General features: G+C 35.5%; 1 protein-coding gene and 1 long non-coding RNA gene across 3 annotated transcripts; one reads left to right on the plus strand and one right to left on the minus strand.

Annotated features, from left to right (window-relative positions):
• Positions 1 to 742: 742 nt before the first annotated feature.
• LOC141828076 (mediator of RNA polymerase II transcription subunit 22a-like) lies at positions 743 to 2830 on the minus strand. The gene is made up of 4 exons (XM_074715433.1): positions 2655 to 2830; positions 2509 to 2574; positions 2172 to 2441; positions 743 to 965 (listed from the first exon to the last, which is right to left on the minus strand). Exons 1-3 carry the CDS (start codon positions 2811 to 2813, stop codon positions 2202 to 2204), a joined length of 465 nt encoding a protein of 154 aa, XP_074571534.1. The 5' UTR covers positions 2814 to 2830; the 3' UTR covers positions 743 to 965; positions 2172 to 2201.
• An 830-nt stretch (positions 2831 to 3660) lies between these two features.
• On the plus strand, positions 3661 to 14079 carry LOC141828586 (uncharacterized). 2 transcript variants are annotated; one of them, XR_012601782.1, is made up of 4 exons: positions 3661 to 3797; positions 4414 to 4523; positions 4931 to 5041; positions 13672 to 14079. It is a non-coding gene; the product is annotated as an uncharacterized LOC141828586 (long non-coding RNA). The 2 variants fall into 2 exon arrangements; XR_012601783.1 differs by having other exon boundaries at positions 13747 to 14079.
• The last annotated feature ends 761 nt before the right edge of the window (positions 14080 to 14840 follow it).

The following is a 14840-nucleotide window of genomic DNA, read 5'->3' on the forward strand; positions in this document are numbered from 1 at the left end:
ACATTAGTTCTATGAAATTTTAAACAAAAAAAAACCTAAGAAACAACTTGATTAGATAAATATCTGTAGAAATTAAAGCCATTCAATAGGAATCTGGAGGTATTTCTGTAAGTGGACAAAGATCTCAACCGATTGAAAATGACAAACTTCTCTCGATACCGAACAACGATCGTAGAAATACAAGAAAGAAAGGAGATACCAATCGGGACCTTTCTTTTCTAATGGATGAGATCACGTAGCGAACTCAGGAGCTTTCTTCATTTATGCTAGATTCCAATTAACCATATTATTTAGAAGCCAAGAACATAATAGTTTTCTATTAGAGATAATTACTTATGAAGATTAAAGAAACAGTTGAGAGGAACTCAAACGATGAACTAAGCAAGACAATAAGAATAATAAATAAACGCTCCTACAGATGTAATGCAATGATAAAACATTAAGAGCAAATGAAAAGATCAAATTTTAAATCTCAATAGACATTTCTGAAGTTCAACCTGTGAGCGTACACAAATTAACTCTGAATTTACTAAATAGACAAACCCCAAAAAAAATCATCTACTTTCAAAATAAATTGATTAAATCCGAACATCTAAATTATCAAAAGAAAAAGAATAATAAATAAAAGACGTGAGTTTTTCTAACCCCACATTAGCCCAGAGGATTAGCAAATGGTAGTTCAAACTAATCTATTTGGTAGGCATTTGCTTTGAATGGACAAGCAAACTCATCATGAATATTATTACAAACATTAAGAAATACATAATTGTTAATTACGCATCAAAATAGCATTCCAATCCTGAATAAGCAATGCGATAAGACAATTGAGTGCAGTCTTTGGAGATGCCCATCCAATCTCCTAAGTGTGCTTGCAATTTTCGGTGCGGCTTTACTGAAGGAAAATTACCATTCTTTTCTCAGCGAGCAGAACGCATGAGATAAGCTGCTAGATGCAAGTTGCCTCCCTACACGATACGATATCGTCAGTAGGTTTAATTAAGATATTTAGAATCTTGTCAAGCAAGCACAGTTCATTATCCAAATGAAAAACTCAGAAATGAGGTGACAAAAATGACACTTTTTTAATGAGCAATACAATTTTTGTCAGCCAACATTTGAACTACAAATTCATTGTGGATAATAGAAATTTGTTTGCACATAAACATCTCAGGTGAATGAGGAAACTTTATTTCTGCATACAGATATTACAATAATAGCAAATACCCCATATATTATCCACCTTCAGTTGTAGACTAGAGTAGAATGGCATTAGATTAGATGAGAGAAATTATGGGGCATTACAAAGACTATAAGTCAAACACGAAGAGGTGCTCAACATTCAAGCATGATCCAAGAACTAGGTTTAAGCAAAAATAATTCCTTTTACTCCGGATAAGTTGATGCTATCTTTAACACATTACTAGGAAGGACTTAAATGTCAGAGCAAGGGAGAACTACTTCGACTTTGAGTGTAACTAGAAAACACAATATATCCATTCACACCTGAAAATTCAAGCTTAACTTAACATTCTTTTTCAGGATGAAAACCTTCATAGTACTATCAAGATAAAAAAAAACAAATAAATAAATGGGATATTATTAAGAGTTTCATGAGCATACTAGCTGTCTACCACATAAACAATGCTGCATAAATTGATTTCACAGCATGATTAGAACTACCAAGCAAGTAAGTTAACTTTGCACAAACTCATGTTTTACAAAAACAATGATGCCGCCTGGGAATGAGATGAATTGTTACTTGGTTTCTAATCAAAACTTTAAATCTATGACATGTGGAATTGACTCCTTGCTTGAATTTCACTATCAGCCATTAAATAAACACACTATACACAACTAAAAAAATCCATCCAACTATAATGAACTCTTCTCCATACAAGTCTAGTAGAAATAGAATACAAGAATCAGAGTAAGTTCAATTTACAAAAAACATAAATTTAGCACAACAAAATATTCACTTGAAAGTCAATGAGTTGATATGATTCGGTTAAGCCCTCTTGTTTCGCAACAAATTGAAGGCTTTCAAGCATAAAAAGATGACCTTGGATCACCATAAGCTAGCTCTAGTACTACTATTCTTTCACTTAAAAGCACATGAAATTTGGTACTCAAACAGCAAGTAGCAACCAACCAAAGCATGCATCATCGAATACCTATTGAAAGAAAGAGTTAAGCTCCAAATCTCATCCATCGTCTCCCTGGCTTGACCTTAAGACCGATGAATAGTAATGTGCCTCGAGCTCCTTGAGGTTGGCGGCGGCTTGCTCCCCAACCTTTTCCAGAAGCCGCTCAGTGCCCTCCTCCAGGCGGTTGAATTCAGCGACCTGCCGATCCACGTTGTCATTCAAAGAGCCAAACCCCGAGAAGATAGCTGTTTGCTTCAGCTCTGACACCAAATTTCTCAACGACTCAGCCGCTTGAACCTTCCATCAAAATGAAACTCCGAACATCACAAACCAAAGCAACAAAGAACACAGAAGATCACCCTACCATTCTTGCTGCACGAATCTCCATCTGGAAGGCTTCCTGCGAGTTCCGAACAGGTGGATCGTTCACCTAAACCCAGCATGACGAAAACATAGGATCAAAAAATCCCCCCAGGGCGAGGATGAAAGGACGATAAAATTATTACAAACCCTAGCGAGATTCACGAGGTGGCTGAAGTTGTCGACGAGGTTGGACACGTCGGTGTCAACCCTTTGCAGCAGCGTCTTCTGCTTTTGCGCTGCCGCGACCGCGGCGGCAGCCGTCGGGCCGCCCCCTCCCCCACCGCCTCCAACCGCCGCTTTGTTCATTCTTCCACCACAACGACAAAAAGACAACGTCGCAGAGAGACACCTCCATTCAACAAATAGTAGAAACAATAAGGCCCATTAAGGGCCCAGAAGGCCTGACGACTAATATCCATGTTTTCGTATTTATATTGTTCTATTTGCAGATGTTTAAGAACATTCAATCGATGCTTCTTTTTTCAAAAATGCATTCATTTTAAAATAAAATAAAAATAAAAATTTATTAATCAAACGATGAATTAATCAAACGATGAACAGGAGAAGGTATCATTTCAATTTCGTCGAGATTCAATCTTGCCCATTTTACTAAATCTGTTTTATACTAACCAACTCAATTATGTTTGAGAATGGTAAAATCATGAATTATATTTCTTATGATGGAGATTAGAGTTCGTTTAGATTTATTATTATGATTTAATATTTTAAATATTTAAGTTTCATTCAATTATTTTAAAATCGATCTTTATAATATTCTTCCCATTAGAATTTTAAAATTTTTATTATATTTTTAAGTGATTATAAGATATAAATTGAGTTAAATATCATCAAATTAATGGGAGTTAATAATAAAAAAAAGAAGAAAAAAAAAACAGAGGGGAGTGTTCCGATGAATCGTCAATTAAGGTACGGAAGAACACGTTAGCCGCCACATCAATGCGCTTGCGTATCGAGCGCAAGTCGACAAAAAGGATGAATGAACGTGGTCCGCCAAATTGGAGCAACTGCGAGGGACGGCTCGATCCGTATAACCTGATAAATGCAAGCGGTGGGAAGGTTGGGCTCGGCTCCCACGATTAAATTCAGGTTAAAGATTGTTTTTTTTAATGGAAAAAAAAGCAAATCCGATCGTACTCCGGGAGTGGAGAATAAGGAGGCAGAGGTGGGAACCGAGCTAGGAAGATGATGATTTGATCCTCTTCCTCTTCGATCTCACCTTCCATGCTTGTTCTCGCCCACACACCACCGTCGCACCCAGTCACATCTAAGGTTTGGTACCATACCACTTAGTTCCTTGATAGAATCGTAGTCGTTCTTTTTCTCCGTGCAATTAATTGATAACGTGATTGGATTTTGTCGTAATTTTGAGTTTGTGATGCCATGTTTTACTCATCTTTTTTTTTTCTTGTCAGATCCTTCCACTCCTCCAACTACAGTGTTTGTGTAGAGAGGGGTCCTTTTTATTTCGGCGTGTTTTATTGATTATCTTTCTTCTCTTTTGGATGATGCGTGTATATATAAGTTCTCGATTCGGTTCACATTTCAAAGAGCAAAGATTTTGAAGCTAGGACTTGGAAATAGGGTTTGATATTCTTTAACTGTGATATTTGATTAACAAAATCCTCTTCGGATCAATTCCAGTGTATGTCTGAAGGTTATGGAAGTTTGATGCAAGGGCATTTTTCTTCCTTTTTACTATGATAGGAAATGAGAATTAACAAGGATTGAGATGATTTGTGCACGCAGAGTTAGCACTGTTTATCTAAATTTTCTTGTGTTTTTTACTTTCACAAATTTAGATTTTTTTTTCCGTGGAGTAAGATTAAGTTGGATCATATTATTAGATCCAAGGAATAAAATGTAATCAATTTGTTAAATTATGTAGTATTATTCCGACCCAATTCATTGCTCCCAAGTCCCGGGTACCATTCCAGCAGCTGGCAGGTGAAGAGGGGGGCTCGGATCTCGTGTCTATACTGTAGCAGCTGCTTGTGGGTGCGCTTCACTCCTATCTCCCAATTTATCAGAGTTGGTGATCGTTCGGATCTAGAGAAAGAGGAAAGAGGAAGGAGGAAGAAGAAAGATTCCATGGGGAGAGGAAGGAAAGGTTGACAGGAGAGAGTGAGCACAGAGAGAGAACAAATTAAACAAGAAATGATGGAGCTATTGGTTTCGCTGCGTGCTTACTTCTCTTCCTGTCAGCCTTTTCGGCTCCTTCCTTGTCTTCTTCTTGATCCTTATCTTCAACCTCGGTAGTAGCGGAGACTCTACCCTCCCGATTTTCAAAAGGATGATTTTTTTTTCTCTTTCTTTCGTTTTTTTTTTCACACTGAGATATACTTGTTTACCGTCTTTCGCGATTACTAGTTTCTTGCTTCCTTTTATTGATTTTGTATCAGCAGTAGCGGATTTTGGGCATCAATTACGTTTGGGAACGGAAGCGTGACTTTTGAGAAGGAGAGTAGTAGAGTACCAATCCGGATAAGCAGATATGCACTCCGTCCGCTCGCCAGGTACATCATACATGCACCTCCGTTCTTGCTGCCGTCTCTTCTCCCATTCTCTCTCTGTACCTCAACGACAACCAGTGTTTGAATAACCCTTCTTTCTCCTCTCTTTTCGTTTTTGTTTGAGAAAGTTTTTGTTTTGTTGATGCTCTTTAGGGCCGCCAGGTTCTTGTTTACTCTATCCTTCTTGAGTTCTTGTGCGGTCTTTGCCTTTTTAGACTTCGCGTCATCATTTCGCCAAAGGTCGTATTTTTTTTGTTTTTTGTTGTTGTCATTTTTCGGAAGACTGGTGTAGCGCTTTGTTTCCAATGCGATAGAGCTCCATCTACTTTGGGATATGTCATATTGAATCTTGAAGCTTGAGACGGTCCTTTATTCTACGATTTACTTCCTTCAGGAGCGTATCTTGAGGAAGAAAAGCTATCATCTTTCTTCGGTTTAACAGGTGATTTGTTTTTTTTGCGAGTCCTCAACCATATGGTGGCTGAGTTCGTCTGTCTTTGCTCCGACGTCTAGATACAACTCATCTTGCTGGTTTTGAGTTTGAAATATTAGGTTTACAATTTGCACTGATGAATCTGTACCATTTCCTCTTTCTGCGTCTCTCCCTTTCCTTCAATCTTTCTTCCTCCCTTTGCCTGCTAAGGAACTCATACGTCTCGAAACTTGCTTCTTTCATCTTAGGATGTTTATCATACTTTTTGCTCTATCTCTAACTTATATTTTGATTGTAGTTGTTTGAGTCGTTACGTTTTACCAAAATCAAGAGACAGTTCGCGGAGCTCACCCATTGTATTTAATTCTCCTACTGTTTGGCAGTAAATATTATACTTTTTTCCCTCGGTTGATTGCAGTATTTGTTTGTGAAGGAAATAATAACTTTCTTTGTTGTTTGAAAACATATGGCATGGGTTAACTCACTGTAGATTCTTCCCACCCATATGCCATTATTTGTTGTATGCAAGCTCCCACATCAGCCGATCAACAAGAGAATAAGATTGAGGGTTAGCTTCTGTTAGGTTTAACCGTCAAATAATCATGATATCTTTTGCTTCCGGTCCAATACAACTTTAATTTTTAGCAATGAATATTCTTTCCTGTATCTTTTAATTCTTTGTTTATAATGACTATTGATGAACAGGAATTGATCTTTTCTGAGATTTATTTAACTGATGAGTACATCTGAACAGAAGATTTAAATTTATTAAGTTCGGTTTAGATCTGTTTTCTTATCCTTACTTCCAAGTCATAGGAAAAAAACACAATTTTGTGTTTCTAATTAGTAGAATGCCGCAGCCTTTTGCATGATCTTAGTTTTTAGGGTTATAGATGGTATTGTCCTAGCATCATTAGGATTGTTTGAAGCTTTTTGTTGATTTAAATCAACACCTGTGTTCTGAACATTCTAATGATGATTGGGTCTACAGATTTGTGAGTTCACAATTGCATCCATACAAATGGGACAAACACGGCTTGATGATGATCCATCAATTTTGGTGAACTTGACAAATTGAGAGAGATATTAGAATTTGACAACATCCTTATCTCTTTCTATTTTTTTTATCACACATCATTGGTAGTTTCAAATACGATTTGGGGATTGATATCAATATTGATCTGATTTGGTATAATAGGGAAATACATGGGCTACCTGCAATCACCACAAATAGTACCTATATAACTTATAGTCTTATATTTACTATAAGTCAGGTTTAGATTAATAATAGCAACTTAAGTTATGTGTAGTACAAGTGATTAGATTATTGGATATATAACTTAAATTACATCACATAAAGCTAATAGATTAGTATGTGTTTGGTTGTCTCTTAACCTCATTTCCTGTATACCATCGTCATGTAACAATTTAGTATAGACCTGACCAAGATTCGGAATCAACAGTTTAATATCGACAGTTCATAAAATCTCAACTCTTAATCTTAACTTTCAAAGGTGGTTACGGTTCACGGTTTAGAACCGTTGGTTGTGGTTTGATTCACAGTTCGTGATGATCCAAAATTATTATTTATATTTTATTTTTTTTAATTTAAAATTTTATAAATGTGTAAAATAAAAATTTTAAAAAAACTGTGCATTTATTTAAGTTATCTATCTATCCACTTAGGATATAAGGGAATTAAAATCACGTAGTTCGTTAGTCTTTTGGTATTAAAATCTTCTACTTCATCCTTTGAAAATTGCATTCCTTTTATTATTTTTATAACTTTCAATTGAGCTTCCAAAAAGTTGAGAGTCAAAGTAGATCGAGAATAATATTATGCTAAATCCTGAACCATCTTCGTTTTTTGATACCAATGATTTTTTTTATGTAACATTAATATTATTATATTTTAGTGTGATGAGTCATATAAGTTATATTTTTTGATTAATTTTGTATGTTCGATTATAATCTTTACTATATATATAATTTTAGTGTTGAATAAATTATCGTTTGACAAATTTATTATTGCATATATTATACAAGTCAAATAGTATATGATAAAAAGATAAAACAATAAGCAACCTATTAAGAGAGTTAGATTAATAAATTTAACAAGTTAAAGGTATGATAGTCCCACATTAAAAGATTTAAGGCAAATAAGTTTAAAAAAAATCAATAGAAATGTACAATAGTCCCACATTGAAAAATTTTAAACAAAGGAGTTAATTTATATTGAACTACACCATTAATATCACTAAAATATTATTAAATAATTTAAAAATCTAAAATATTTTTTTAAAAAATATAATAAAATAAATAGGTGGTTAACTAACGATTCAAATTGTTGGTTCACCATTTTACTTGGGGTCTGACTCTTAGACAGGTTGGGTCTGTTGAATCGGATCAATAGGTAATCGGCCTGTTGATCCGGTTCCAGGTTGAGTCCGATTTGGACCTAGCCCTTGGCAAGGTCTAACTTAGTAACCACCTTCCTGGTAACTTGTAAGCCATAACACATCTGTCTCCTAGGATAGGACATAGTGACTATCTTACTCTACTTGATCTTGTCATCCTCCTCATTATACTGATTCCCATGGATGCTTGTGTCATAGGAGTAAGAACAGCATATCCAGCTTCAATGCCATCATCTCCACTCCCAATCCTATTGTCAACACAGATCTCCATTATGAACCAACACCATCAAAGTCTTTGACCCCTTAAACAACAACAATCTTATGCAATAACTAGTAAGCATATGGCACACCACCCTCCAACGACCAACAACTTATCCTAACATCCCGTAGGAGGGCAACCAGTCCTTCTGTGCTCTACCACCAAGAGATCCTCTATGATTTTCAAGACCTTTGGATTGGAGTGTCATGTGAGGCGTGCCTTTGTATATTTGGGCAACCATCTCATTATAATAGGTTGCCTCTGACTATTTATGTCTTCTCTAATGTTAGCTCCAAAATGAACAAGCTTGGTTCTCCATCAAAAGAAACTAACCTAACATATTATAATACACCTAATTATTTTTGCCAATATGATCAACCTTTGCAGCAACTTGTCTTCTTTGCAGGTTAGACCTAATAATTGCAACTTCCTCTTTTCGACAAAGAGTGTGCTGACAACCAACCAAATCATGCCTCCTCAAGGGTTAAGTATTGTTCCAAACCAGAATATCAGTCCTTGACCGGCATGATGTGTTGTACTGCAATGCACCAACATGTAATGCGAGTGGTATAGATCAAGATGAGGAAGAAGGAATCAAGGAGATAGGAATAGGGAGGGATTTAGTGCATATCTCACTTGCTTTTATGTATTTAAAGGAAGAAAATAAACCAAGAGGAAGCATCACAGTTACACATAACCCTCGCCAATGTCTCCCCTCATGGAGGTAATGATGGTTATGCCTTATCATCACAAAGGAACCCTAGGTTTGCCTCGTGGAACCCTCATTGTCTCTTTTTCTTGCAAAGGAAGACTAACTTACTCACTTGTCTCATTCCATTAAGGCAACCTATCATAGTTGTCGATTAATGAGCCAAATGAAAAGTATTGTCCATGCCAAACAACATTGAACAATATTCTAAATTGTGTGCTTCCGTTGCTTACACAATATGCAGCAACTCCTTTGATTTTGTCTCTACTCCTGCAGTGTGATTGATACCTTTGCTCGTTGCTATTGTATGATTTGGCTTCAGGTCAAGTGAACTCATCCTGCCTTCTATCCATCATCTACTACCACATGAAGCACAAATCTCCCATAGTTTGTCACAATCTCCTATATTCAGAATGTGGCCTCACAGACTTGACTAGGTTGTCTTCTTCTTTCACAATTGTCCTGTGTTTGTTGGTCTCAAAAATCTTCATGCAATACATTATGTGGTTGTCTCAACTCTCAAAATGAAACTCATAATTTTATTATAAAATTTCCCTCCATTTATCTATTTGAGTGTAGGATAAACAAAAAGTAGTTACATTCTCTCTTCCAACATCATATTTTATTCCCTTCCAAAGTAGACGTTGGATTTCTACTCTTTTAGGAGCTGCTATTGGAACCCCTTTGTGCATGTGTGCATGCTTTGTTTATGTACTTATGATGCTATATTGGGTTATTTCCATTATTTTCTATTTTTCATTTTTTTCATTGGTAATTTACCACATAGCTAACTTTCCCTAATACCCAAACTGCGTGCTCAAGTTTCATATATACCAAAACATGTACCTATTTCCCATTATACTATAGGATTTCACCAATAGTTGGTTACTGTTGCATCATCAGTCGGCTGCCTCAATTAATTCCTAAGCTTTTTGTGCTCCATCTATGGACTCTAGTTGACCGCACTAGTTGATTGTCAAAATCCTATAACTGTAAGGAGTGTAATGAACTTGGTTTGAAGTGTTTCTAAGATGCCCCAAACTTAATACTCCAATCTTGATATTCCAATCCATGACTAAGGGCATGATTACATTCAGGAAGTTGCAAATAATGCAATGAACTTAGTTTGAAGTGATTCTGAGATTTCTAAGGTCATTAGTCAATTTTGGCTAAAACTCGCGAATAGCCTTAGACATCTTAGAATCACTTCAAACCAAGACTATTACATTGCTGGGAGTCTTTTGAGTGTAATTATGTCCGTAGGCCTAGATTCCACAGTCTAAACTGAGAGTTGTGGATTTTTAAAATCTTCATAACTTTGAGACAATTTGACATAAGCTCATTAAAGGACCTAGGTTTGTCATGTTGAGGATCGGTGCGTTCGCTAGAGGGGGTGAATAACGTTTTTCGATATTTCTTGATCTTTCTCTGCACAGAGATTAGCGGAAGCAAAATAATAAAAGAGATAAAAGATCACAACGCTAATCCGGTTCGATTTACTTGGTCTCCACCTCCGCAGAGGTGACTAATCCAAGGATCCACACAGCCCACACACCCTTTTCACTATAAAAAGATCTCCTTCTCAAGAACTCTTGAAGGCGGAGAAACCTTTACACTTGATCTCTTCCTCTTATGAATAGAAAATAGCTTTGGGAGAAAGAGTAGAAAAGTAAAAGACAGAGCGTTGAAGATCTCACAAAAATGTACTCGAAAAGAAGAAGTGCTCTCTTCAATCTCGCAGCTGTCTTTTATGCTTTTCGTGACATCAGTCGATTGCTCCCATGGTCAGTCGATTGATGGGCTTCAACGGCTACAGAATCTGCATTAATTGCTGCATTAATTAGTCCAACGTTTGAATTCCAGTCGACTGCTTATAGGCCAGTCGACTAGTGCCAGTCGACTGCCTTCTTCTGGCTCGACTGATCTTTCTGTGTGTGACTTATTCAGCCATCAGTCGACTGAAATTACAGTCCAGTCGACTGATACTCTGATCAGTCGACTGAAAATACAGTCCAGTCGACTGATACTCTGATCAGTCAACTGAATCACAATTCCAGTTGACTGACCAAGCTGAAACTCCCTTTTCAGCTTCTTCTTCAGCCCTTAGCCTTAACGCAAACCTTCAAACGCCTTCCACAAGCCTCGTGCCCTTCCTTGCACTAGCTTGAGACGTTTCCCTCAGCTTCGTCGTGCTAAGTCCTTTGCCAAGAGGCCTCGCCTCCGGGACTTCACCTTTGCCAAGAGGTCGCGCTTCCGGGACTTCACCTTTTGCCAAGTCTTCTAACCTGGACTTTCCTGTGAACTCAATTCACACACGTTAGATCACCAACATTGCCTAACTTAAACATGTTTTAGCCAAACATTAAAACCCAATAATGCTTGGGGCAAGATTGCACCAACATGTCATACTCGCACACCAATACCATATCTCAGAATCGCTTCAAACCAAAATCATTACACTATTGGGAGTCTTTTGAGTGTAATTATGTCCTCAAACCGAGATTCCAAGTCTAAATTGAGAGTTGTGGATTTTTGAAATCTTTACAACTTTGAGATAATTTGGCATAAGCTCATTAAAGGGTCTAGGTTTGTCATACTCACTCATCAATACCACCAAAGGATTCCTAGGACTCTCTTGGTTTAGATTATGCCAAGATTTTAAAATTTTGAATACTATAGGTCAATCAATGAATTTGACTTAGGCATTTTAAAAACACATTAAACTAAGTTCATTGCATTCCTTCCATCTTCCTAAGTGTAACCATGCTTTCAGACATGGATTTCACAATCTAGATAGAGAGTTGTGTGTTTTTGAAATTGATAGAACCTTGAGATGTTTTATCATGAGCTTATTAGAGGAGGTCTGTCATACTCACTTACCAACTCCACTAAAGGGTTTCTAGGACTCCTCTGGTTTAGATCATGTCAAGATTTTAAAATTCATAACACCATTGGTCCATTGGCTAGTTTTTGATCAAAACTCGTTGGTGGTCTTAGGTACCTTATAAACACTTTAAACTAAGTTCGTTGCACTCCTTGTATCTTTCTGAGTGTAACCATGCTTTGATACTTGATTCCATAGTCTAGATTGAGAGCTCTTGGTTTTTGAAATTTTCACAGTTTTAAGACAATTTGGCATAAACTCATTAGAGGATTTAGGCCTATCATATTCACTAATTAACACCATTAAAGGGTTCCTAGGACTTCAACTAGTTCAGATCATATCAAACTTTTAAAATTCTGGATGTTGTAGGTTCATCAATGAGTTTTTGACTAAAACTCATTGATGGCCTTAGATACCTCATAAATACTTCAAATCAAGTTTGTTATTCCATAATTTATATTGAGAGCTGTGAGTTTTTGAAATCTTCATAACTTTGAAAGTTTATCATAAGCTCATTAGAATACCTAAGCATGTCATACTCATTCATCAACTCCACCAAAGGGTTCTTAGGACTCTCCTTGTTCAGACCATGACAAACTTTCATGGATGGTGTCTGGCATATCAAAATCTTCTATATATATATATATATACTTTATCACTTTTCTAATGAATTTAGTTCCTCTTTTCCTTTCATCTTAGATCATATCTAATTTAGATATAATATGAATGTCAAATGCAATGAATTATTCAATTAATTTATTGTCCCGGTTAGTTTCATTTTTATTATGTGTGACCAAGTTGTGAGTTCAACGTGTTTAGTGATCATGCTTAGCATAACTTTGCTCGAATATATTTTTAACCAATTTAGTACCTTTCTCAACTAGTCATTCTTGTATAGATGGTTAATAACATATTTGGTTATGCTTCCTTCTACATGAATTTTGGCACATTGTTATTCTTGCATTTGGTTGCAATATCCATCTTGAATACCAATTCTAACACAATTGTTTTTCCCTCTGAGTTCCTCTTAGTTATTTCTTTCATCAACCTCTAGTAATACTTTCTGATATGGCAGAATTATTATTCTTAATTTCTTATTCTATACCATTCTTTAAGATTAACAGTTCTATTTCTTCTCAATTTCATCCCGTATGCCAAATGTGATGCATGTTCCTTTTCACAGCGGAAATGAGAATAGTAAACATGGTGATCAGTGTTCCTAGTTGAGTATCTATGGATTATAGATTTCAGCTGATTCCCACTATAATTTGTTTTTGTGGAGTTAATATGCAAAATTCTTAGCTGATTCTAGGAAGGGAGAGGGGGAGTAATTGTTTTTGTTTTAGTTAATGTACAAAATTCTAAGTTGATTCTCAAGTACTTGCATAATGCCATCTGGATAGAGACTAGTTTTTTTTTTTCCTCTCTAATTTTGATTTAGCTAACATATGTAATTCTTAGTTGATTGTCAACTATTTTATGTGTGAGAAATAACAACCCATTCACAGTTATTGGTTGCTGCATCAATTGATTTTGACTAGGAAACTTACGTTTCAGAAAAAAGAAAATTGTAAGAAATGTTCTTAACTTTTTCAAAAGGTGACTGGGAGAGAAGAAAATTTAATAGAACAGTTATATTTTTTTTGCTTAACCTAATTAATAGTTTTATTCTTGAAAACTTGTTTTGCATATCTTGATGGGAACAAGAGATGTACTTTTGTTGTATTCCACAACATTATCTTGACAGTATAATCTGATGTTCATCATGTTATATCGAACACTTTAGTAGGATGTGATAGAAGTTCCATTGATCAATAAACATGAACCAATAGTTTGATAAAATGAATCTGAACACAGGAATGAAACCATTTCTACCTGCAAAATAGACAAAAATTACTTGGTTATGTTTTGAGTCTCAATCTTGTCGACAGGGGTTAATGTTCCAACTATGCGACCGTGTTGATGCTCCAGCTTAAGGTAGAGGCATGATCCTTTCTCTTTGGCAGGTGAGCTAGGGGAGGTGATCTTGGAAAGCAAGCATGGAGGAAGATCCAATGTAGAACCTCGATGAGTTTGAACTGCAGTGCGCCGCATGCTGCAATGTAAATCCCAAGTATTGTCTATTGTTCTTGCAATAGAAGATTAAAGCTATGCCACTGAGAAGCACACACAAGAGGAATACAAAAATTTATGAGCTTATGGTTTTGGGAATCCGAATGATGGACTACAGATTGGAGCTTATAATGCCATGACATGTTTAATATTCATGTCTCCAAACTTGCTTGTTCTTGAACACCTTTTAAATCATGTTTAGGCAAATTATTTGGAATTGACTATGAATTTCATCCATTTTTTTTATTTAGAATTAAGATTTAAATCGTAGATACTATTAATCGTTAAAGGGTTCGATCGTTGTATTGTAACTTTGGAGGCTAATGATAAATCTTTAGTTTGGATAGAGAAAAAAGAAAGAGAGAGGAAAGTGAAATATTTATGTTATACATTAAATATTTAAGTTATAAAAATATTTTTATTTTTTAAAAAAGATAATGTAGGTAAAGGATTGATGAGAAATTATAAAATTTTATTAATATTGTATATAAAAATTAGGATATGAAAGATTTTAAAATAGATGATGTATATTTTTTGGAAAAATTTTTATCTTTGGTGGAGAAGAATAAGATTAGAGTTAACTATTTCTGTTTTCTTGTGTCTTATTCTTAGATATTTGTGGTGATGATTGATGTTAATGTTGTGAAATGTAAGCGGTTGAATATTAAGATGATGAATTAATTTAAGAATTAATATTTTAAAATAGAGATAAAATTAAAATAAAATATTTTTAATTTTTTTTTTTACATTTCAAATCAGAGTATAATAAATTATAGTGAACATGTAAGGAGTGTTATTTTGATTCAAATTTTCTTGCTTTTATCTCAAATGACATTGTTCTTGAATATATTCTTTTATATTTGATAGTGGCAAATTTGTTTTTTCAATAAACGAATGAGAAGTCAAATAAGTTGATCGGGGGCAGGTGTAGAACTAATGTTGCACCGCAACAGACAAGAATTCTAGGTTATTCGCATATTAACCAAAC

The sequence above is a fragment of the Curcuma longa genome, chromosome 4 (genome assembly GCF_044706935.1).
Source record: "Curcuma longa cultivar G26 ecotype Majalengka, Jawa Barat chromosome 4, ITB_CL_G26_1.1, whole genome shotgun sequence".
Lineage (NCBI taxonomy): Eukaryota > Viridiplantae > Streptophyta > Magnoliopsida > Zingiberales > Zingiberaceae > Curcuma > Curcuma longa.